This window comes from Electrona antarctica (genome assembly GCF_951216825.1).
Source record: "Electrona antarctica genome assembly, chromosome: 1".
NCBI classification, from domain to species: domain Eukaryota; kingdom Metazoa; phylum Chordata; class Actinopteri; order Myctophiformes; family Myctophidae; genus Electrona; species Electrona antarctica.
The window spans coordinates 64,297,307-64,323,283 of NC_136806.1; the positions used below are offsets into that span (position 1 = coordinate 64,297,307).

At 44.0% G+C, this 25,977-nt stretch overlaps 1 protein-coding gene across 1 annotated transcript; it reads right to left on the reverse strand.

Moving 5' to 3' along the window:
- Positions 1 to 1,921: 1,921 nt before the first annotated feature.
- Positions 1,922 to 9,170, reverse strand: LOC306927199 (uncharacterized protein; the record flags this gene model as incomplete). Its single annotated transcript, XM_079506886.1, has 5 exons — positions 8,738 to 9,170; positions 8,448 to 8,600; positions 7,679 to 7,771; positions 6,698 to 6,925; positions 1,922 to 2,353 (listed from the first exon to the last, which is right to left on the reverse strand). Exons 1-5 carry the CDS (start codon positions 9,119 to 9,121, stop codon positions 1,922 to 1,924), a joined length of 1,290 nt encoding a protein of 429 aa, XP_079363012.1. The 5' UTR covers positions 9,122 to 9,170.
- Positions 9,171 to 25,977: the final 16,807 nt, after the last annotated feature.

Here is a 25,977-nt window from a genome sequence, read left to right on the forward strand (position 1 = left end):
GTCTGGAAACCAATGTCTCCCTGGCCATTGGGGTGCAATCAACAGAATCCTGTAGCAACCCAGCCTCACCCGATGCAATACCTGGGGAATCAGGGGCAGTGGAGGGAAAGCGTACATCAAGACGTCCGGCCACTCTCCTGACAGAGCATCCAGGCCCAAGGGGCCCCCCTGGCCCGTCAGGGAGAACCATAGCTCGCAGTGAGCATTCTCTCGAGAGGCGAACAGGTCTGCTCGGGCCCGGCCGAAGCGGGTCCATATCTGCGAGATCACCTGTGGGTGAAGTCTCCACTCGCCGGAGAGGGGGGCGGACCTGGACAGAAGGTCTGCTGCCGTGTTCACCACTCCCGGCACATAGATTGCCCTGAGGGAGGCCAAGCGAGGCGCGGCCCACCACAACAGTTCCTGAGCCACCTGTAGGCAACAAAGTGACTTCGTGCCCCCTGGTGATTTATATGATAGACCGCTGAAGTGTTGTCTGACCTCATCAGGACATGCTTGTCGTGGATAAACGGGAGGAGAGCCCTGAGGCTGAGGTGAACAGCCCTCAGCTCCAACACATTGATGTGTTCGGACGTCCAGGGAAGCGCCCACTGACCTCTCGCTGTCCTGCCTTCCCATACGGCTCCCCAGCCGGTCTGGGAGGCATCCGTCGTCACCACCGCCCTCCTGAACGGAAGGTCCCGAAGCGGGACCCCTCGTGTCAGCATTGTGCAGTCCCTCCACGGCCGTAGAGCGTGAAGGCAAGGCCTTGTCACCACCAGCTTCACATGCCGGTCCCGCTTGGGATCGAGGCCGAATTAATTCAGCCACCTCTGGAGAGGTCTGGCCCTGAGCAGGCCGAGTGGGACAGAGAGACCACCATGGTCACTGAATTGAGACACAGGCCGAGAAACCCTGTCTGTTGCCTGGGTTCGAGGTTGCTTTTCTTTAGGTTCACTCGGAAACCCAAGGACCGGACATGAGACAACACCTGCTCTGTGTCTGCCGTAACCTGGCTGCGAGACGGTGCAACGATCAGCCAGTCGTCAAGATAAGGGAGGACCTTCATTTGTAGCCCCTGGCGACTGTCTCCAGTACCCAGGGGTCTGATGTACGCTCTACCCAGCTGTCCAAGCAAAGCCGGGAGAGACGTTCGACGGCCGGCCCCGAACTATCCTGCAGAGCCCCCTTGGCGCCCTGTGCCCTTGCGGGGGCGACGCCCTTGAGGGCCACCTCTGTTAGTGGCTCGGGATCTAGAACCTTGCTGCCGGTGGGGCTGTTGCCGGGCGGCCGAACTGGGGGCCCGAAACGCCTCAGCCTGGTGCCCCCAGGACCCTTGGTGGGGCCCTGAGCCTTGATAGGAACGCCGTGGTCCGAGTCTGGAGGTAACAGACCGGCGAAACCGTTGAACGCTTTCCCGTGTCTGAGCACAGCGTTCAGTTCTGTCCAGCGTCTCCTGGAAGTCTGGATGGAACACATGGCCTGGCACAACTGCTTGCTCCCGCAGCTCCTTCTTGATGTTCTCAGGGAGACGCATCTGAGCCAGCCAGACCTGACGACGAGCCAACATGGCTGATGACATGGCGGCGCCAATGTCCCGTGTGAGCTGAGAATGAGCCAACACCGCAGCATCTATCAGGAACCGGGAGTCTGTGTCCTCCGTCCCCATTGTCCTACTTAGAGCAGCCAAGAGGAGGACCAATGCGTTCCCCGAGCGAGCTGCACGGGTTGCTGAATTGTACGTGCAACACACCAGACGATCAGTCTTTTCGCACTGCAACGTGGGACAGTGGTAACTCGGTCAGGGCCAAGATCGGTCAATGCGGCCATGCCCTGCTCGACCGGTGGCATGTCTCCCAAGCCGGACTCGGGAGGATAAGCCATCTTTGCTAGGCCCCTGCACCCAGCATTAAATAAGGAGTCACTATCAGGCTTCCCCCAGTTAGTCATTAGCATCCCCGAATACCCCTCTGCTTCCGGAACAGTAGGGGACGGGCGAGCCTGGGACACCGAACTGAAGACAACCGCCGAAGAGGCAGACTTCGGGGCATACCCAATAGTTTAGCTGCCGATAACACGGCCAAGACGAGTCCACCTCCTCATCGTAGAGCGCAGATCTGGTGCTGCCTGAGACTGAAGCGTGGTCAGAACGTGGACCGCTGCCAGTAAGGGAGCCAGGCGCATGGATGGAAAGTACATCTGGGTCATCCTCCGGGCCAGGCACCCCCCTGAAGGGAGATGCCTGCGAGGACACAGTCTTATGCGACACCGCAGTTGAGGAGCATTCAGCTTCAAACCTCCCCATCCGCTCACTGAGGGACTGAATAGCAGCCAAAATCTCCCTCTGAGTGGCACCCTGCATCTCCCCGACCTCCTGGGCGTGAGCAGAATGCTTAGGGGCCTGAGAGGTGTGCTCACGAGACCTCCTATAATCATGGTCACCTGAGCGACGCCGATGGCGTTTTCTAGAATGCCTGTCACTACGGCCAAGCACCGGTTCCTGGGCAGGGGGAGCCAACTCCCCCCCCAGCGCTGCACGCCGAGCCCTCTCGGCATAGGGCAAGTCGATGGCAGCATCACAGGGGTCCTCAACGTCCCGCCGTACATGGGCTCTGCACTCTTAACCCCAATAAGTTCAATCAACGTAAAATTTTAATGGAAAGTGGTTGCACAAACAATTTTTAAGTTATATAATTGAAAAACTTGAGTGATGTTAACTAAAAAATAAAAATTCCTGAATTGAAGCAGTCAAGTTAAATAAACTTAAGTCCTTTGTTAACTTAACTTAAAATGTTACGTTCATTGCACTTAAAGTCCTTTGTACTATAACTAAGAATGTTACATTCATTGCACTTAAAATCCTTTGTACTATAACTAAGAATGTTACATTCATTGCACTTAAAATCCTTTGTACTATAACTAAGAATGTTACATTCATTGCACTTAAAATCCTTTGTACTATAATTAAGAATGTTACGTTAATTGCACTTAGGTTGCAAGGTTGATTTAACTTAAATTATTTATAATATAAATTTAAATTATTCCACTTCAAAATATTTGCATCAACAATTAAATAAGAAAACACACCATATTACATTTTGTAAATTTATTCAACCATGAACATTGGTTTCATAATTCCCAGAATCCCTGCATTAACTTACAGAATGTTTTTTTTCCCTGACATTTTTTTCCCTTTCACTTCACATGTGTGACTATTAGGGGGGATTCACAATATGGTCCCGGATGCACTCTCGGGGCCACTTGTCAGATGTTGTGGTTAGTGTGAATGCTGTGTTCCGTTCCCAGGAGCGGATCGCCCAACCGTTCCCGGGTCCGACTCGAATACGTTTCGGTGCAATGTGAATGCATGCGGTGCATTGAATAGTTGAATGAAGTGTACTTGGGTGCGGAAGAATCAAGGCCAATGTGAATCATGGCCAGCGGGGACCAGGTAACCGTATTCAGTAACAGTTTGAAACAAACGCACAAAGTGTGAATCCCCCCTATAATGAGTAATGACAAGCACCACATTATGTTTGTCTACTCATATCCTGGGACATTACATTTTCACATAAACATGACAAAGTACATCACATCGTTTAACAAAACGCATTGAACATGAACAGTATTAAAGTCACTATTTCAATGAATCACACTCCATGATTTGATGACATTGTTGCTAAATCGGATGGAAGAATATCAAACCATGGAGTGTATGTGATTCATTGACCCTAATACACAAAATATGGTTGCCATCGGGTAGAAGCCTCATATATCCAAAATTATTGATTTGTATTATAAAGCTGTTGGTTTTAAAAAGCATTTAAAATAGTGAAAATTGCTGATCTACAAGCGCTGTGAGCTTGTAGATCAGCAATGTTCACTACTTGTGTGACATATTATAAGAATATGGCCTAAAAACAGAAACATTTGCAAAATGCGTATACAAGGATTCTGCCCGACAGCAACAATATGTTAGATATAAACAGACTGACTGCTCAGCAGACCAGTGACTTAAAATGGAACAAAGCTTAAAAGCTTAAAAAGGTGGACCAAATACAAACACTTTTATACACATACAGTATGCTGCAGCCTATGCTCCACCTACTTAAGAGTCTACAGGAATAAGTGAAGACATGCATAAGTAGTGCGCACACATACAGACCAAAGCCAAAATGCATCAATGTGTATGTAACAGACTGTACTGTATGAGTATATACACTTTGTTTGTACTTGGTGTATAAACAGTGTCACTGTTTATATAAATTATATAAAATAAAGCACACTGACAGTACAGCAAATATTATAAACGCTTAACAGTATACTACTGCTAAAGATAAAGTGCTTAATTCAGAACTATTTAAGCCCTTTAACATGGTCAAGCTGATCCCTGAATAACACTTTTAAAGGACCACTTCACCACTTTTCAACATCTCTTCATATAATTGGTCATCACTAATGTTCATGATAAAACACCACCATTTTTTCCTACTCAGTCTGTGTCTCATAGGAGTGCTTTGGGCAGTTCGGACACCCGTCCACCAGTGACATCATCATTAGGCAGATTTTTTTTAAAACAAGATTTGTTTTAAAATATATTCAGAATTGTATTATCGTGTGAACGATGGCTTCAACTTTTGCATTGCAACTTTTCAGGAAAAGAAAGCCTGCAGTTTCTATTAGCTTGGATTCACCATCGATGATGTCACTGGTGGACGGGTTTCTGAACTGCCCACAGCCTTCCTATGAGACACAGACTGAGTAGGAAAAAATTGTGGTATTTTATCATGAACATTAGTTAGGACCAATTATAGGAAGAGAAGTTGAAAAGTGGTGAAGTGGTCCTTTAAGGCTAAAGATAAAGTGCTTCATTCAGAACTATTTAAGCCCTTTAACATGATCAGCTGATCACTGAATAACACTTTTAAGGCTAAAGATAAAGTGCTTAATTTAGAACTATTTAAAACCCCTTTAACATGGTCAAGCTGATCCCTGAATAACACTTTTAAGGCTAAAGATAAAGTGCTTAATTTAGAACTATTTAAAACCCCTTTAACATGATCAGATGATCACTGAATAACACTTTTAAGGCTAAAGATCAAGTGCTTCATTTAGAACCATTTACAACCCCTTTAACATGGTCAAGCTGATCCCTGAATAACACTTTACGGCTAAAGATAAAGTGCTTATAAACTATTGGAGCTGATCTCTGAATAACACTTATAGGGGTTGTAGAGGAAAGCCTGAAGTGGCACATCTGTAGTTGTCCTCAACTTCTACTTTCACAGATACAGTGGGACCTGAACTCTGAGCAAGATACTTTTCAGGAAGTGTAAAAGAAAACCCGTTCTAAAGTAGTAGCAGCAGACACACTTAACCACGTTCACTACTTTTGGCGACAAAGGGCAAAGGGACAAAGGGCATTCATTTCACAAGGAAAATTTAAATATGGAGTGTTTCTTCCTGATTGTTTTGTTTTGTTATGTAGTGTGTGTGTGTGTTTGTGTGTGTGTGTGCGTGCGTGTCAGTACAGACATGTTTTAGAGTTCCAGCTGATCCTTCAAAGTTTGAACCTTGTGTGGCAGCGCACCTGATGGAAATAAAATTCCGGCGACCCCAAGGATCAATTAATTGTAAAGATGGCGAGAAAGGCCATTTAATGGATCAAAATAAATTATATCTATTCTGTAATGCTATTAGAAAGGACTGTAAATATATATATACCTTCAATAACCCAGCAGGGAGACCAAATACCGTGCTGTATTTACCTTAAAAATGAGTGGATAGCCCTTTAAACCTTGAATGACAGCCACGGTACCATAAAAAAATAGAAGGATACCTTAAAAACGAATTGGAGACAGACGAAATAAAGTTCTGAGAGGAAGTTTAAGGTTTTAACTGTACTTTTTAGTAGGTAATAAAGTCAATTTACATAGATAATGTGCTATTATACAGTATTCAATTGTTCCAATATGGATCCGAACTGAACCTCTTCACAGTATCTTCCTGGCTTATACTGCATCTGACGTCAGTTGTTGATAAACGTTCATTGGCTGGTAAATAGTTCATTTCCGCAATATCCCACGGTGGTGCTGGTTGTCGAGCACTCATTGGACCAGCACATGGATGATGAGACTGGTATTGTGACATCTTCCTTGGTTCCGTCATTGAGGGCCATAGACCGGGAAAGCACAGAGGCTGGCGTTGCTATGGCAACCTGAAGATAACATTCTTTCCCTGCCGTCTGTGAACTCGGCTATCTACTTTCTCACTAGGCACCAAGGTCAAATACATGTCTCAAATCAAAATAGGCCTCTCAGTATGCGAGTTAACTTGCCTGGGGACAGACAGTATGGAGACCGAATAAGGAGTCAACAAGATATATGATATTAAATCTGAATGTGGCATCAGGAAATCCATAATATAAGTATGATAAAATAATATAAAGGATAATATAGGGCTGAGATGATTAGGCACGTGGATGGTGACATGACATAAATAGGATAAGGAGAACAACCCGGAGTAAACAGGCAGTAGGCTAAGAGTAAAATGATAAAAAGGGCAAGATGACCAAATATGACCTATATGGAACACGGTCTGGGCCCAAAGTTCTATATGTGTCGACCAACAGAATATGATGGAGTGACCAACTTGACATGACGTGTAAACAACATGTCAGAATTTATCTATCAGCACCTCTACCCACATTGAGCATTACCTGTTGAATGAAGTGGCAGGTATGTTTCATGCACTTTGGGTAGTCCAGGTGCAGGGCATAAATCAGACCGAAAAGAACACAGACTGCCTGAGGCACGTCGGCCACCTCCATCGCCACACTCCCTTCCAAGATAATCCCCACTTTGGATGGGCTGAGCTGAGGACTTTCCGAATTGTTGTAGAGGATTCCCACTGGCATCTCGTTGTATTGAGAAGATTCATTTACATCCTAACAAACACAGAACAAGGACAGGACATAACCATACCATTAGATCAGAGGTGGGCAACTTTGACGATGGAGAGGGCCACTATATTTCCACACTCACTCCAGAGGGCCACATTGCATACTTCCAATTGGCAAAAATAGCCAATCTACAAGCTCAAAATGTGTTGCACTGTGACGCATTTTGAGCTTGTAGATCAGCTATTTTTTCTATATTTGAATTTAAATCCTGAATATTTTTTGGCTATTTTTTAATTGGAATCCTGAAAAGTAACCTTTTTATATAATTTCAGTTACCGTAGTTATGGTGACTTTATGAACAAAATACAAATGCATTGGAGATAAAACAGACTAACATTTTAATACTACTCATTAAGCTACTAATCTATAGACTGAAGTAATTAAAGCGGGTCATGTTTGCATGTTTGGAATTGTATTGTAACAGCTGAAATAAATAATATATGGGCCGCATTAAATGAATGTGGGGGCCGCATGTGGCCCCCGGGCCACCAGTTGCCCATCCCTGCATTAGATCATGTTGTGCAAATATATAATGCTGTGAAAATATAGATCTAAAGAATTGCACAACATAAACAGCACATTAATTACTAAAATTACTATAATACTGATAATAAATGCACTTTTTTCCTGAAATGAGAAATATGGTTCTACAACTTGGCATCCAAAATAATCTGATATTTTTCTTCTGTTCAAAAAATAACTACACCTGCATCATTTACAACAAATTATGTTACTTACGGAGCAAGACTTGAAGAAGACAGCCGGATCGTCCCCCAAGATGATTGGCAGTCCGCGAAGACAAAGAGTTCTCACAGCTGTTGGCTCTGTAGTCTGGAAGGCAGGCGGGCAGGCAGTCAGTAGGCAGGCCGGGCAGGCAGTAGACAGGGCAGGCAGTAGGCAGGGCGGGCAGGGAAGGTAGTCAATAGACAGGGCAGGCAGTAGGCAGGGCAGGCAGGCAGGGCAGGCAGGCAGTGGTCAGGGAGACAGACAAGATTTTCACAAAACAAAGAAAACTGATCCAAACTTCACCCAAAAGGTTTATCGACCAAAAATAACAGTTATGTAACATGAGAATGAAATGACTTGAGGCAATAAACCTGAGCAAATCGTTTGTCTTACTACAGAAATAGGCTTTTTTGGGGGACCTAAGTCACAAGACCAATGAGACTAAATGTCACACTCTGATGCCATTATATCTAGGCTATTATATTAAAATGGAAGGAACAGAATATCCCTTTCAATTAGGATTTAAACTGTTTACCAGAGGTTGACAGTGGCATGAGCTGACTTAGGCAAAACTATGATTTTCCTCATAAAATGAATTATTTATTTTAAGGTGACAATATGGCCATAATTTTAAGGTGACATGAATATACAGAAGTGGAAATGATAATCATCATATCATATGGATAGAGATATGAGAATAGATTACATGAGAAGTTTGAAAACGAAAAAGGAAAGCAGAGATCGAGGGAAGAGAGGAAGTACACTCGTGTTGACAACTCACCTTGGTCTGAAGTAAAAGCTCAGTCAGATGTTTTCCAGCGACACCTTTCTTCATCCTGAAGAGGTCCATCAGCCTCGAGGACAGCTGGTCCAGCGCTCCGAAGAAGTGGTCTCTGAGATTTGTCCCTACCACCCTGTGGAACTCGCACCAAACCTGAAACATAAAACATGGCCCATGGATAAAAATATGACCCTCAGCTACGATATTTACTGTTAACAATACTTAACAGAAATGTATTTTGTGCCATGCATAAATGCATTTTGAACACAATGTAAATATTCAAAAATTACCTGGCTTTCTGTGAAGAGTGCTGGCCATCGCTCCAACACCACGCTGACATCAGGCTTCTTATTGACGATTTCTTTTCTTCTAAAAGCAAATGTGATGTCCATCTGTTTCTTAATGAGGGATCCATGTGGGTGTTTCTTCAGCATTTCATTGGATAGAGCCTGACGAGCTTCTTCCATTTTGGGGTCATTCTTCTCTTCATAGTGAGGCAGGAAATTGAGCTCCCCTTTCCTTGCCTTCTTGATGCCTTTGTTGGGAGGTTCACGCTCATCTCCACCGCCTCTTGCACGTTTACCACCATTGACACAGACTTCAAGTCGACCTATCCGTACCATGTCTCCTCTGTAATTTCCAAACTTAAATTCCAGACTTTTCTTCCATGACATCAAGCTACACCTTCCAAGACACGGGTGTTTTTCTAGTAAGGCTTTTGCAACGGCCTCACGATCTTTTTGGCCAGGGTATGGATCAAACGCATAAATGGTCTCAGCCAGTTTATGCAGGATTTTATGTTTCAGCTCTTTAGTCACTGTGATGTAGGTTTGATCCACCATGTACTTCAGGTTACCTTCATTGAGTCTATACTCAACATCAGTACCAAAATGGGGAACCTTAAATACCTCTGGCCATGGCAAGCTTCTAAGAGAGGTGTTGGACAGGATATCGGTGTCTGCCTGGCTGTCTGTGTCAGTGGAATTATCTTCTGCAGTGGTTGGTTGGAAGACAGGTTCTGCACTGGTTGTTTCGATCGTTTCCAACACAAGCATAGGGATGACATGGATGGAGATCATAAAGGTTACACAGTCCCCAATCAGGATCATCATATTGTAAGGAGAAGTTGTTGTTTAATTGGAGAATGCCTTCGAGCCAGCCAATTAAATCTTCAACTGTGTCAGGTCGTGGTGTCATGGTCAGCTTTCGTATATCTCCCGCCGAGAGATATACCCTCATGGTTAAATTATCTTGTACAGCCATCTGCAGGGGGAAAAAAAACAGGGTTTCTCAAAGTGGGGTCTGGGGGTCCAACAAAACATTTAATATAACAGCACACTCAGTGAGCTGGTAGATCTGCTACTTTTGAATATCCTAAATAGAAAGAGGTTAAACTATGTGTCACTGAGCTTCTAGATTGGCTTGTAACATATCAATCATTTACAAAATAAATGTACACAAATGTGTACAGTCCGCAGTAGGGCTCGGTGCAATAACCGCAATATCGCCATACCGCCGGTATACAACGCATACCGCGGTATCGGGTTCGTTACCGCGTTTTTTTTTTTTTTTTACGTTTTTTTTTCCCGTGCTGTTCTGGCGCCCTAGGTTCTAACCCTAACCCTAACCCTAACCCTAGTTCTAACCCTAACCCTGGGTTCTAGGCCTAAGTGCATATGGTTGATATGAAATAAAGTGTATCATAATAAACAGTGAGGCTCAGTCAGTCTAATCATATGCCAGCAACACCAGAGGGAGTTCAACAAACCATGTGCAACCCAGATTCGGCACAAACAAGTATTGATTGATTGATTGATTGATTGAACTATTTATTAACAGTTTGCAGAATTACAGTAGCCTACATTTCAAGCACAACTCAATACAAAGAGAGTAATAAAGCATTACACTTGTTTACAAGAGGGTCCACCTAAATTAATTTCACTCCTATGCCACAAAAATGTGGAACGCCCTACCAACTGTCATTAAGACATGTAAATCCCTTGACTCCACCCACCCCTTTTCCCCCTCACTGTATATGTTTTTCCCCCTTTTTACCTCCTTTATGATGATTTCCTGTTTTTGGCTTTATAGAAGTGTATAGTGTACAAAATGTTATGATGAATTGAACAAGGTGGACCCTCTTGTAAACAAGTGTAATGCTTTATGGTGTCGTCCACTCACAGAGTAACAGTTAACAGTTTTTGTATTGAGTTGTGCAAATGTACTGTAAACTGTTAATACAAACTTAAATCAATCAATCAAGCAATAATGTTAACTCATGGCTTGGGGACTGGGGAGGCGCGCAGTTGCTGCGTGGTGTGGAGCGGCTGGAAGTTGAACCTTTCAATTCATCATATATTAAATCTATCAGTTAACTTGGAATTTGTTTAATATGTTTAAGATTTTAGGTTCCATGATGAGGGGACGTTTTTGAATGGTGGTGTTTGTTTCATGCGATGCGCTGCTGAGCGGGCATTTCATTGGAGTGAGAATGGTTGCCATTGCGATTCCAAGTGAGACAGTGTGCGGGATTCTTTTTTTCTCTACTTCTAGTTCCAGTTATCCAACGCACCTGTCCATTGTAGGTGTGCAGAAGGACTTGTTCTTATAGTCAGTCAAAAGATAAAAACAGTTCTGTCCGTCCTGTCTGTACAGCTCTCTCTCTCTCTCTCGCTCTCTCTCTCTCTCTCCCTCCCTCTCCCCCTTTCTCTTCTCTCGCTGACAGACATCAATACAAAGTTGAAACCGTTACGATGCGCCCTTATCCATAGGCTACAGCCTAATGTCTCTCTCTCTCTCTCCCTCCCTTTCTCTTCTCGTCTCTCGCTGACAGACATCAATACAAAGTTGAAACCTGTTACCTACGATGCGCCCTTATCCATAGGCTACACGTTTAGCCTAATCTTTCTCTCTCTCTCTCTGACGGTCTGAGCAATGCACGATGTACCTGGCTGTTACAATAGCGCGAGGTATTAATATTCTCTCAAAACAAAGTCGGACAATGTTTTAAATTAGGCTACTCCAAACCAGACCCACCTATTAATGTTGTCTGTTGTGACATCAATGGGATCGCAGGAAAAAGACGCTCAACACAAATTGTCTTGATCTGAAATGATGTGAAATCCGTTCGCTTTTTTATTTCTTTTTTTAACAGCGGGCTGCGGGAGATGTCTGACACAGTTGATTTGATTGACACCCGAACACGTGTTGCGGCATTGACATGCCAATCTTTCCTTAATAAAACTGTAGTCCATAATATCCGTTCCAAAACTCTGTTTGCCTGCACCCCCTGTTACCTCCTCCTGATAGCTAACGCCCCCCCCCCCCCCCAACGCCCAGAATGGTTATTTGGTCCAAAAGGATTTATATATATTATAATCACACAATCAAAGTCCGGATCGTTTGCAGCTGGGGTTAATTGCCTCGCGCTGCGCAAGGGTCTTCACAATAGCGCTGTTGTGGATTTAATTTTGGTAAACTGGATAACAACAGAAACACGTGGAAAAGCTATATGAGTCGTCTTGTCTGTTGTCTCTGTAACGGTGCCACTGTGTGTGTGTGTTTGTGAGCTGTGAGGGGAGGCCGCGCATGGAGGAATGACACTGGAACTGCACTAAAGACACACAGCTGCTCTATACATCTCCGTATACGGTGTTTTACCGGATTTTGCAGACCTGCTCTAACATCTCCATACACGGTGTTCCACCGGACTAAATAACACTATAAAACCGGAGGATTTTTTTTCGCGCGCGGGGGGGGGGGGGGGTGCGGTAATTATCGCCATACCGGCGGTATGGGGGCCGACAATAACCGCGGTAATAAAAATCCCATACCGCCCCAGCCCTAGTCCGCAGTCAAATACATCCTTGACATGAAAAAGATGATTCAGCAAATAACAAATCGTTTCAGTGTTACCGTAAGTTGTTCTTGCACCATGTATGCAGATAATGGGAAAACATCATTCAACTCTGACACTCTCACCACACAGGGCAGATGACTGTGGTCAAGTTGGTAAGATCTTAAATGCTCAGAGTACGATGCTGTCATTTTTTGGCAGACAAACATAATGTCTGTGTTAGCTGCAACAATGTTTTCAATCTGGACAAATTCAGGGAGACCCGAGCATGAGCCAGTAGAGACGATCATATCTGGATCATACTTGACTCCATCTACACAGACAGATGACACACCAAGAGCTGAACCAGGAGTTGTAATGTTTTGAGCAATTACTCTCTGAACATTCTCAGGGAAAAAGGCCAGCAAAATTGGGGTAACTTTAGTCATCTCAACTGATGGTCTGAAATATGAGTCACAGTCAAGATGGTAACTGGCTGCTTTCTGGTGCTTTGTAGCAAGTGTCATGGCAACATTTTTGAAGTTTTGAGAATTGCCCTTTTGAAAAATGTGTGTTTCCCTTCGAAACGAAACGTCCACACATCAGACAGGGGGCCAAATTTCCTTATAAGTTCAGGGTAATGTTCCACATAGTGATGCTTTGGCTTTAATCGGAAATCAGGAAACGTTGACTGCAGCAGCTGTCTGTGCTCTGTTATCTTACTGTCCAGGAAATCAACTGTCTCTTCAGTATGCCTTGGTGTCACAGACAGCTCAACAATGTCTTTGAGAAGCATGAGAATTTCCCAAGTGTCGTCACCCTCAGGGACACAGTGACCAATACAAAGTGGAAGGAGCCTTATTAGACACCAATTCTCATGGCCATTTCCGCCAATAGTCCCTTTGGTGGAAAATCCCTTTGCAATTATCTGAGGTTTGTCTGTTTTGTCAGTAAATGTGTAATTAAAGCACCTGATTTCCTTATTTAACAATTCTAGTGTGAAATACCCCTTGTGTATCAGGTCTGTAAGACACAGGGATAACTCGGCTGGAACAATGCCTTCAAAGAGGTCGTGTAAAATGTCAGGAGGGTAACCAGTTACCACATGAAAGTGCTCAAGATTTTCAGTTAATGGACACGCCCTTTTCACACCATAACTCCGTTTCAATGTTGGGTCCTCCCTCACCATCTGCACCTGCCTATCATGGGACTCTTTGTCTCTGAGTTGAAAGAATCCATCACGTACCGTTTGTTGTTGAGCGTCACGACTGCTTGCCGAACAGAATCTGCAGAATGTATCAACACTGAAGCTCTCAAAGAATCCTGCAAGAGAGTGGGCACCAAGATTATCAGCGGCAACAAATAAGACTGTGGCTTTGACACTTGCACCTAGTTTCTCCAAGTAAACACCGTCCTGCTCCAATAACTTTAGATCAAAGATAAAAGGTTGCAGAACTTTATCATAACCACCACACTCTTTGACTGTGGTTGTATTACACAGTAGAGCAAGCTGGATTGAGTCGAGGGTTGACCTATATTTTGCAGGTATATTCAGAATGACCCAGTATACTGCACACATCTTATGTTTCAGCCTTGATGTCCCTAAAGGATTTACTACCTCATAATCATCACAATACAAGCCAAGAGCAATTGTGAACTCATCTGTTGTAAGAAGAGCATTTTCCTTAAAGTACTGCCCATCTTCATATGATCTGTATTCCCCTTGCACTTGTGCTTTTTCTGACATGGCTTTGTCCAACACATCACTTCTATTAAGCAACTGCTGGAGCATGGGAACAATGGGGACATATGCAAGTGGTTTTACACCCTTTTTCACAACATATTCTATCGGGTTTACCAGTGGAAACTCTCTGCGTACATAGGCTGCTCTCTTTTTAGTAGTTCCTAGGGGTCCATCTTTAGCACAAAGTGTCATCATGTTACTTTCGGACACAGCACTAGTAATCTCCCTCACAATGGTTTCATCAATGTCTGCATAACATCTCTTCAATATAGCCTTCACTCTGTTATGCAGAAGTGGCTCTGACAGTTTGTTGATTTCACAAAGTTGTTCTATTATTTCTTGCACAGAACTCTCTGGTATGTTTAGAACCGCATGCAACTTTAACAGAAGTGATGCTAAATTGTGCTCAAGCTGGTTTGTTAAACCACAAAGTTCATTCTCACTAGCCTCGGAGTCTGCAGTCACCTCTTCAAACACCTCCATATCAATATCATCGTCAATTGACAGTTCTTGTTCAGCACCACTGTCATTGTTAATATTAATATTACCAATTATGTCTGAATTGAACATCTTCCAGTTCTGTTCTCTGTGATTTCTACTTTTGTGTGCTTTGAAAGTGCTGCAGACACTGCATTCATAGTCACAGTCTTTATAAGGGCACCTGACTTTATGATTTACTTTTAAGTGTATATTATACAGGTGAGAAAGGTATTCTGTCTCAGAACAAGACTCAGAAAAATCACATGACAGGCAGGAAAACTTAACTGGTACATCTCCGTAATTTTCTCTGGTCCCCTGCCAAACATGATTCATGATGACATGTTTAGCCGTATGAGACAACTCAACCGCTGGTTGTCTAGGTGGTGTCCAGATAATAACGTGAGCTTTATAAATCATTGGGAAACCTTTGAGGGGAATACTGGTCTGATAGAGAGAGACGGCATACATCCAACTTGGGACGGTGCAAAGCTCATCTCTAGAAATATGGACTATTTTATAGATTCATTATGACCACCCAGAGTTGGGACCAGGAAGCAGAGTTGCAGTCCTACACAGCTCTCTGTGCTTCCTCCAGTGCAGCCACCTACCCCACCTATCCTACAAAATAGAACTATTCAAACTATACAAAATAGAACTATACAAACTATACAGTCTATACAAACTATACAGTCTATACAAACTATACAGTCTCTGTACAGGCTGAACAAACCATATAGGCTGAACAAACCAAAGGAAATAGGAGCTGTACACACAAACTTGATACAAATCAAGACCAATACAGTAGTACCACAAAATACAAATATCAAATGTGGATTTCTAAATATTAGATATCTACGCAAAAAAGGAACACTGGTAAATGAAATCATATCAGACAATAGTCTTGACTTATTTTGTCTGACTGAAACGTGGCTGGGTGAGCAAGAATATGTCAGTTTAAATACAGCCACCCCACCAAGTCACACCAATGCCCATATCCCCAGAGACAATGGTAAAATTGGAGGTGGAGTTGCTGCCATCTTCAATTCAAGCCTAACAATTAGTCCTAGAGCCAAAGCCACCTACAAATCATTTGAAAGCTTGACTCTCAACCTTTCACACCCAAGCTGGAAATCAATACAGCCCCTAATAGTCATTACAGTGTACCGCCCTCCCGGCGCTTACACACTATTTCTATCTGAGTTCTCTGAACTTTTATCAAGTCTAGTCCTTGAGTCTAATAAAATCATCGTAATCGGTGATCTAAATATTCACGCGGACATAGGAACTGATAGCCTAAATAGAGCATTCATCTCATTGATTGACTCAATCGGTTTCTCTCAGTGTGTAGATAAACCTACCCACATTCTCAACCATACCCTTGACCTCATTCTGGTCTATGGTATTACAATAGAGCACCTCATAGTTTTCCCACAAAATCGTGACCTCTCTGACCATTATCTGATAACTTTCGATTTTACATTAATGGATTATACACCACTGGACAAAAATGTCCTCGGCAGAAGTATATCCGAGAGCGCTGTAAATAAGTTCAAGGAAACAATTCCATCAGCCATCAACTCGGTATATTTCAACAAAATAGAAGACCCGCACACCTATAGTCCTTCTCAAATCGATCACCTTGTTGATAGTGTCACAAGCTCATTTCAAATGACACTTGACTCTGTCGCTCCCCTGAAAAGGAAAGTAATAAAGCAACAAAGGCTAGCCCCATGGTACAACTCGGAAACTAGAAATCTCAAGCGAACGTCTCGCAAACTTGAAAAAATATGGCGCTCAACCAAACGGAAAGAATCGTGTATAGCCTGGCAGAACAGCCTCAAAATATACAAAAAGGCCCTCGACAATGCCAGAGCCACCTATTATTCATCCCTAATAGAGGAAAACAAAAGTAACCCCAAGTTCCTTTTTGACACTCTGGCGAAACTGACAAAAAGTAATGATTCCACTGATCCACGTATCCCTACAACTCTCAATAGTAACGATTTCATGAGTTTCTTCAATGGCAAAATAGGAACTATCAGAGATCAAATTGATCTACAACTACTCTCAGCCCCCACTGGACTGCCCCCAAATATGGTGGTCCCAGAGATGGCCGCACACCCAAATATATATATGGACAGGTTCTCCCCAATCGAGCTCTCTGAGTTCACTTCAATGATAACTTCCTCAAAATCAACGACATGTCCCCTGGATCCAGTTCCAACTAGATTACTCAAAGAGGTCCTGCCCCCGGTTGGTACATCCCTGCTCAATATGATCAATATGTCCCTGGTGACAGGCTACGTGCCACAATCCTTTAAGGTAGCTGTAATCAAACCACTTCTCAAAAAGCCTACTCTTGACTCAGGCATTCTAGCTAACTATAGACCCATATCAAACCTTCCATTTCTCTCCAAAATCCTCGAGAAAGCAGTCGCCAAACAGTTATGTGACTTTCTACATAACAACAATATATTCGAAGGCTTTCAGTCAGGCTTCAGAGCTAACCACAGCACTGAGACGGCATTGCTGAGAGTTTCAAATGACCTCCTGACTGCAGCAGATAATAACCTCCTCTCTGTACTGGTATTGCTGGACCTTAGTGCTGCATTCGACACTATTGACCACCACATCCTGCTACAGAGACTGGAGCACCTGGTTGGCATCAAGGATGTCGCACTGAAATGGTTCGAGTCCTATCTGTCTGACCGATTTCAGTTTGTTAATGTCAATGACGGATCCTCAACACGTGAAAAGGTCAAATACGGAGTTCCACAAGGCTCTGTGCTTGGACCAATACTTTTCTCTTTATATATGCTCCCTCTGGGTAACATCATCAGGGAACACTCTATAGATTTCCACTGTTACGCGGACGACACTCAACTATATCTATCGATGAAACCGAACAAAACGGACCAACTAGTCAAACTTCAAGCATGTCTTAAAGACATAAAGAGTTGGATGACCCGTAATTACCTACTCCTCAACTCTGACAAAACGGAAGTTATCATTATTGGCCCTAAGCCCCTAAGAGACAAACTAGCCGACGAGAACTTTTCCCTAGATGGCATTACCTTGGCCTCCAAGGCCACTGTAAAGAATCTGGGAGTTGTCTTTGATCAAGATATGTCCTTCAAATCTCACATCAAACAAATCTCAAAGACTGCCTTTTTTCACCTGCGTAATATTGCAAAGGTTAGGCACATCCTGTCCAAAAATGACGCAGAAAAACTTGTCCACGCATTTGTTACCTCAAGGCTGGACTACTGCAACTCGCTATTGTCAGGCTGCCCAAGTAAGTCTCTGAAAAGCCTACAGCTAGTTCAAAATGCTGCGGCGCGTGTGCTAACAGGTACCAGAAGAAGAGACCATATCACTCCTTCACTGGCCTCTCTACACTGGCTCCCGGTTAAATACAGAATAGAGTTCAAAATTCTTCTCCTCACCTACAAAGCTCTCAATGGTCAGGCACCACAATATCTCAAAGAACTCATCGATCCCTACAAACCAAATAGAACAACAGTGCGTTTACAGTATGCAAATATGCTTACTGTCCCAAAAATATCAAAAGTTACAATAGGAGGCAGGGCGTTTAGGTCCCAGGCACCTCAGCTGTGGAACCTTCTCCCGGCTTCGGTCCGTGGGGCTGACACGCTCTGCACATTCAAGACTAGGTTGAAAACCTTTCTCTATGACAAAGCCTATAGCTAGACTTGTCTCCAGTACTCGCTCACCCGATAAAGTCATAAGGGTGAGAACTGAGTAAGGGGAACCTCCCACCAAACCCCGCACCTGTGCTGTGTGTGTCTGCTAAATACCATGATTGTACATTGTTTGTGTGGGTTTGTCTCCCAGCAGTGCTTGTAATATACACCGTATAGGCTCCAGTAAGGCCTGCCACTAATCCAACTCCTTCCCCGGAGTCTCTTTTTGTCCTCCACTTCGCAGTTCCGTGGACCTCTAATATTAACCCCCAACTGACTGCCGAGTGTGACCGTGGACCAGGCCACTTCATGGAGCCCACCAGAAGTGTGACCGTGGACCCGGCCTCACAGTGCACGACCTGGACCAGATGTGGACCAGGCCCCTCCATGGAGCCCACCCTGTCTATCTCTCTTCTATTCTTTCTTCCTATTCCCCTCTACCCCCCCCCCCCCCCCCCCCTTTCCCCCGACACGGTCGAGGCAGATGGCCGCCCACCCTAGAGTCGGGTTCTGCCTGACGTTTCTTCCTAAAGGGGAGTTTTTCGTTACCATTGTCGTAATATTGCTTGCTCTGGGTGGATCTTTGTTGGTTGTAAAGTGTCTTGAGACAACTTGTTGTGATTTGACACTTTAATAAAATTGAATTGAATTGAATTGAATCTACACATGATGGTTGCTTATCTGGTTTGGTGTGAAGCCGGGATAAATGCACTTGAAGTGCATTGAATGATCTAAATGTACACAAACAATCCTGATACAAGCAAGGTAATGGCTCGGTTCTTGAAAAGCCTCCATGTTTTAGTCTATAATGCTTTAAAAGCTGTGTTCTCTTGTCACAGTTAAAAGGGCAATACTTACAATTCCAAATCATCTCAGACTCAGTGACCTGCAACACGACACAAAACAAACGAGGGGGTTCAAATTAATTCAAATTAATCGCATGCAATAAATGCTCCCGACACGTTTACATATTGCCTCGCCCGATGTGTATATTATTTGATTTAGCCAAAATGTAGGTGGAATGTTTGGTGACGCGAGGTTAAGCCAAATGTAGTTCCATGTAATGCTCCGATTTTTAAAGTGATTGCATAATGAATAGGCTACTCACCGCATGCACGTCGAAATGTTGGCTTAACAAACGTGGAATGATTCCAAACCTGCTATAACGTGTACCGCCGGGCCCCAAGCACATCCGCGGGCGATAGAAAGCTTCACGAACAAATATAAAGTAACTAAAACAAAAATAACTGTTGACATGTGTTGTCCAACCACCCGCACCGCATGCACATTGAAATGGTTGCAAACAGCGGTGGTGTAAACAGACTTCTTCCAAGCCAGCGACGGAGATAACGTGCAGTGCACCGCTGGTCGCAAGCGTCCCTGCGTGCGTTAATTTAAACACAATCGATGCTAAAGACGACAAATCTCTTAAACAAAAATAAATGTTGCTGTGTAATGTATTGTTCTCTAACCAGTGACTGTGCTAATGGAGAACTGCAAGCCAGTTTTCCCTCCTTCTCCTTCTCCTTCCCACAATGCATTGCAGGCTATAACTTGTACATGTTAAGTTATTTTAAATTTGAACCAAACCTTTTTTAAGTATTTGAACTAAAACTTGTTTACCCATCACATTACTATACAAGTCTTAGTACAACATTGTTGAATATACTCTAGTTTTATTAGTTATGCAATAAAACTTAAATAGTGTATTTACATTGTACTTTCTTTAGTTACGTTGATACAACATGATCAGAAATCTGGGATAAGGGTGTGCCCAAACAAACAGGACATTCCCAGGGCCATCACAGGGGTCCATGGCTGCCTGACAACAGCAGCAGACGTAGGAAGCCATAGTAGCTCAATTACCGCCCTACTCACAGTACGCGAACGCACCCGAGGGATATGCAGGAACCCCACCAGCTGCGAACAGCAGTATCAGGGGCCGCAATATACAAGGAAACCAACCCTACTCACCGTACGCGCACGTACTTGAGGGAACAGAAAACGCAAAACCCAACCCGCTGCGAACAGTGTGGTAACAGGGGTAATAATATGCGAAACTCAACACACCCCCTCACTATACATAAACGTATGAGAGGGGATTAGCATAACAAAAAAACAACCCCGCCAGCTGCGGACAGCGTAGCACCAGGGGTAGCGAATAACAGTATGCACAAATGTATAACAGTATTAATCCAAAACATCCACTCACTATACGCGAACGTATGAGGGACTAATTAGCATAACAAAAAACAACCCTGCCAGCTGCGGACAGCGTAGCACCAGGGGTAGCAAATAGCCGTATGCAACACTTTATAACAATATTAACCAAAAACGTCTACACACTATACGCGCACGTATGAGAGGGAATAATTAACGTAGCAAAAACAAACCCTGCCAGCTGCGGACAGCGTAGCACCAGGGGTAGTAAATAGCAGTATGCATAAAATAATAACAATGTTAATCAAAACGTCTACTCACAATACGCGAACGTATGAGAGGGAATAGCAGAATAGTAAGTAACAAATCCCACCTGCTGCGCACAGCGGTCTGAGGGAACTCACGTGACTGAAGCAAACAGCTTCTTCTCACCTACTCACAATACACTCGGTATGGAGGGAGGACAAGTTAAGAAAATATCACTTTGTGACTCTACTAGAAATACTAGTGTGGATAACTACATCGCATGCGAACCCACGCGGAATTGACAGGACTACCACCAACTTGGATGGAGCCTCCACTTAACCCCCGCAGCTGCGGACAGCGCAACAACGGGTACAAACAATAACAAAAAAAAAGAAGTCGTATCCCGGCCGTTCCGCAACAAACTGAACTCTTAAGGCAGCCTAACTGAAAGGGAAAAACCCTGTAGGCAAAACAACACAAGTATACACAACAACAACGTGTTTAGCTTTAGCAAACAATCACAGTAGGCTATAAAGTCACACAACACTGCAACCCACAGGGACGCAAGGCGCATGCACCGCAGTGTACGGGTTTCCAAAGCAGTGAGTGTGGAAAAGACTACTAGCGAAAACCAAGCAGTCCGCATTAACAGTATATCAACAGATACGATACCATTCACCTACCGTACTCCGCCTCTTTGCCTCTCTCGCCTCATGAGACCTCATGAGGCGAGAGAGGCAAAGAGGCCCTCACCGGGCTTAATTTATACGGTGAGACCGCCTCCCCGGGTCATGTGGGCATGACATTTTTGATATATTGGTCTCGAGAAGAGGAAGATGAGGGCATAATTCGTTGTTATGACCGTAGTGACGGTCAGAGTGAGGTCGATATAGATCACCTTTAACATTTCACAAAGGATAATATGTTCTGTGTGATTTCTGTAGTTCTGCTGAAACTCATCAGAGTCAAAGAGGTGTAAAATGGTCTCAGTTCATCCATAATGTGATCATTAACAGGTGATCTGTCCAATGCCAGACAACCAGTGACCATTAACATGTTTAATCTCTGTGAATGCATTGTTTATAGTGAATACGGCCATCAGCATTTAGCGTGTCTGCATTTTAACCTGGGCAAGTAAGGTTTTGTTCATTATTTAGCAAAAACATTGAATAAAAGTGCAGTCCCAATCCTATTGAAACTAATTCTACTGAGTGCTCCTCAATCCCTCAGAGCAACACAACCTGAACAATGATCACATTCTCACCTAATACTTCGGTAGACTCAAATGCGAATGGGTGGAGAATTTGGATTCTTGCATATTTAATTTGCTGCGGTTTGCCTTCACACTGGCTGTGTCAGGCGCCAGAGCCGGACTAACAATGGAACTAGGTGGCGCTTAAGCGCCAGGGCCCGAAGCTTGCAGGGCCCGGTACGAGACTATAGGTACAACTGTTGCTTCTGTCGAAAAATATAACGCAACACAGAAACCCCCGCTAGTGTTTTTGGTCTTCTCGTCTGACAGTTTCTGTAGCAGCCTGATACTAGCAGCAAGGGGGCAGTCGGCCTGGGGGGGTTCCCATAGGGGGGTTCCCGACGGCTGCGCGTCGCTTCCTCCTCCGACAGAGGGGAAGCGAGTAAGCGACGCCCCCTCGCTCAGGAAGGCCCCCTCTCTCAGACCGACCAACGTGTGTTGTTGTTGCGACAATAACATAGCCTACAGCCTATGTAAGAGGAATATAAACACAAGACCTTGGCGCAAAACTTCATATTTACCCTGCTCTAATGCAACAAAAGTGTGTTCTTACATCCTCCATTTCACGATTTCAGCACTCGTGAGTAAATTAATGTAATTGCTAATTTGCTATTATGAAAGTTTTCAGTGACGTTGCACCCACCACAACTTGGTTGCATTGTCGTCAATAATTAATCTATCTTTAAAACGTTCTAATATTAATATAGCATATTGACATTGTCTGTTGGTACACACGTTATATGGACCATGTAACAACATGGTCAACAGCACTGTTTGCAAATGTAGCTACATTTGTTGGCCACAAAGACAATTTAGACAAAACATGCTGCTGCATGTTTATTGTTAATGACTGTATTAATAACCATAAAGTAATCTCCTAGTCCTTACATAATAGTTTAGCAGAGACTGAAGTTGGAAAGGCTGTGCCCAGTGCGGCTGTGTCTTGTGTGTCAGCGGGCAGCGCAGGCAGTAGTGGATATGCCTAAACGGCGAAATGCATGTTAATTAATTAATTAATTAATTGGCTGAATCTGTAGGGCCTTTTGATTTTGTGAAGCGCCAGGGCCTTGAGAGGGGTTGATCCGTCACTGTCAGGCGCAGCAAGGAAACGTAGCAGGGCATGTGTTCAGAAAGCCGAAATATACTTTGAGTAATAGTTAGGACTTTTCACGTAAAGTGAGGGTAACGGATGCAGTGTGTCGTCGGGGACTTACTGAGCCCGATTAAGAGGGTCGAAAAACCCATGCGGTAATACAGATTTTGGCCTCGCTCTGTGCCTTTTCTTATTATGGAAGCCGTGGTGAACGCTCAATCATATGGAATACCACATTCCTGAATATTTTAGTATTGGGGGAGTGTCCATATGTTAATTCTTTTCGCTTTGCGCTATTTGCTATTAAGCCCCTTGACCTAAAAACACTCAGCGCATACCGATTCCACCTGGGTCTGACCACCTCTTAAATGCAAAAAGCACTGTTTGATTTTACACTTGAGCGACTCTGGAGTGGAGCGGCTCGCTGCTGGAGTGTTGCCATGTCTGTTTGCTGTTTATTATAAAGTTGCTTGTAAATATTGGTAGTTGTGGTTTATTTTCTTGTTTCTAAAGTGCTTATTTGGGCTTTTCTCCTAATGTTGTTTAAAACAGTGATCCTCACACAGCGACATTCCCATGTCAAGGACCCTCAGATGAATGCATTTGCCCAACTAAGCTAGTGACCCCCATGACATATTTGTGTTTTTAAATGTTTCAATAAAATGTTTCAAAAATATTCCACAATTGTCACTTTTTTCAAAGATTACTTTTGAAAATAGCAGATCTACCAGCTCACAATGCATCACATTCATTCATTAAAACTATGAACTCTGTCTGCAGGGGGATATATATTTATAATATAATATAATTATAAGAAATATGTAAAAAGAAGGAAGAACTTTATATTTGTGGACAATCAAAATATGCTGGAAATTGTAATGTGGTGTCATTAAAATGAATATTGATATGGCAGACATACTCTTTTGGGAGTATGTTTATAGACCTATTTACTTGTTTCTATGAGACATGGCAACAGCTCGTCTCCTGTTGTAACAGAGGAGCGGCTTTCTGTTCAAACGTTGAGATTGTAAAGGGTCATATATCGCTCATTTCTCAACCTTTTTTTTTAAAATTTAAACATCTCCATAATCCTTGGGAATTTTGCTTTCATACGCTGTATCACACCCGACTCCATTCTTCTTCAATAAAATTAACAACAGAGACAATATCTCTGCATAACATGTCGATAACATGTTGTACCTCTGTGTCTACACACACTACTGACATCCATTCCAGCGCAGGCGGGAGCAAACACGTGACAGAGTGAGACGGACCAGAGGTAAGGCCTCAGATATGTTGCCCTCTGCCTCAATGCATTACGCATATGTGTGTATGTTATACCTACATGTACTGAAGATATAGTCACATACACTCCCATCTTAATTTCTCAGCTCAGCATAACCTGGACAAACAGCAGCACATGATGGCTACAACACAGCCAATGGCCACAGCAGAAACCACAGGTAACCAACGCACTACACTCACATCTACACTTTCACCTCAATAACTCTAATACAACTATCACATTGTCCCACTACACATACACAGTTCAATTTAATGCCTCCACACATTTCCATTGCCTGCCTCAACAAAAACATCACATTCACATACTGACCACAATCTACTTATTGCATGACTCTCATGAAATTAACTTCACACCATACTTTCCATCTACCTTCACAGGCAGTTCCCATCAGCCAGCAAGACGACAATCACAAGTTGCTGCCAAAATTGCAACTTGCACTGTGCAGATTCTCAGCGGCCAACTAACTATCAACCAACTCTCCGACACACCACAGAGTATTGGCCAGCTCAACTGTGTGTGTGACCACTGTCACGCATTCACATTCAAAAAGGAGACCTCCAGTATCTGCTGCTTGAATGGAAAGGTTCGCCTACCAGCCTTCCCTAGGCCCCCACAGGCCATCAATGATCTGTGGTTTGACGATACCCCTCAGGCAAAACTGTTTCGGAAACACAGCCGTGTCATCAACAACGCTGTCTGCCTCTCCAGTATTGCGGTCAAAGAGAAAACATTCACACGCTTCACTCCCACTGTCCAAGGAAAGGTAATCCAGCGCATCGGGCCACTCCAACCAGAACCTGTTGCTGTGTTTGCCCAACTTTATGTCCTCGACCCAAGTCTGGAAAACACCACCAGATTTGCAAACATGACTCTCCCCGCCAGAACATCCACTGCTGACAAGGACACAATGGCGCAGCTGCTGCACACTGTGCAGCAAGTTATTCACCTGCACAATATATTTGTCCAAGATTTCAAGCAAATCCTTGAAACCCCAGAAGAACAACTACAGCGAGGCACTATTGTCATAAGTGCTGCAGCCAGGCCACAGGGAGGACATTCCGGTGTTTACAATGCCCCCTCCAATCTCCAAGAACTTTGCATTGTCACCAACGAACAGGCACATGATCTGGTCATCCACTTACGTGGTGGAGGTCTGAAAATCATATCTGACCGCCATCCCAAAGCCATGCCCCTCCACTTCACCCTCCTCTTCATTGATGGGACATCTGGCTGGCACTGTGCTCTCAAGCATGTGGATGATGAAAAAAGGCTCACAGCCCGTGAGTTCTTTGCCTATCACATGAACAGTCGTCACACTGCGAGCGACTACCTTTTCCAGGCAGGCAGACTGTTCCAAGAATGGATCCTCAATGCCTGGATAACATGCGAGAACCAGAGGCTGACTTGGCAGCGCAATAACCAGAAGACATTACGGGCTGACAGCTTCAAACAACTACAACAGGTTGTGGCTGTGCGTAGACGGGAACGGGGTGCTCCATTTCACTCTGTCCACCACAATGAGCAGGAACATGCTGTGGGTAGAGTCATCCTTGCTAGCTCTTTCCATGGCAGTCCACGCTGGTACCACAGCAAGTTCCAGGACGCTATGGCCATAGTCCGCCACATGCGAAAGCCAGACCTTTTCATCACGGTCACCTGCAATCCTCACTAAAGAAGGATCAGATCATGCATGACCTCATCAAAAGACAC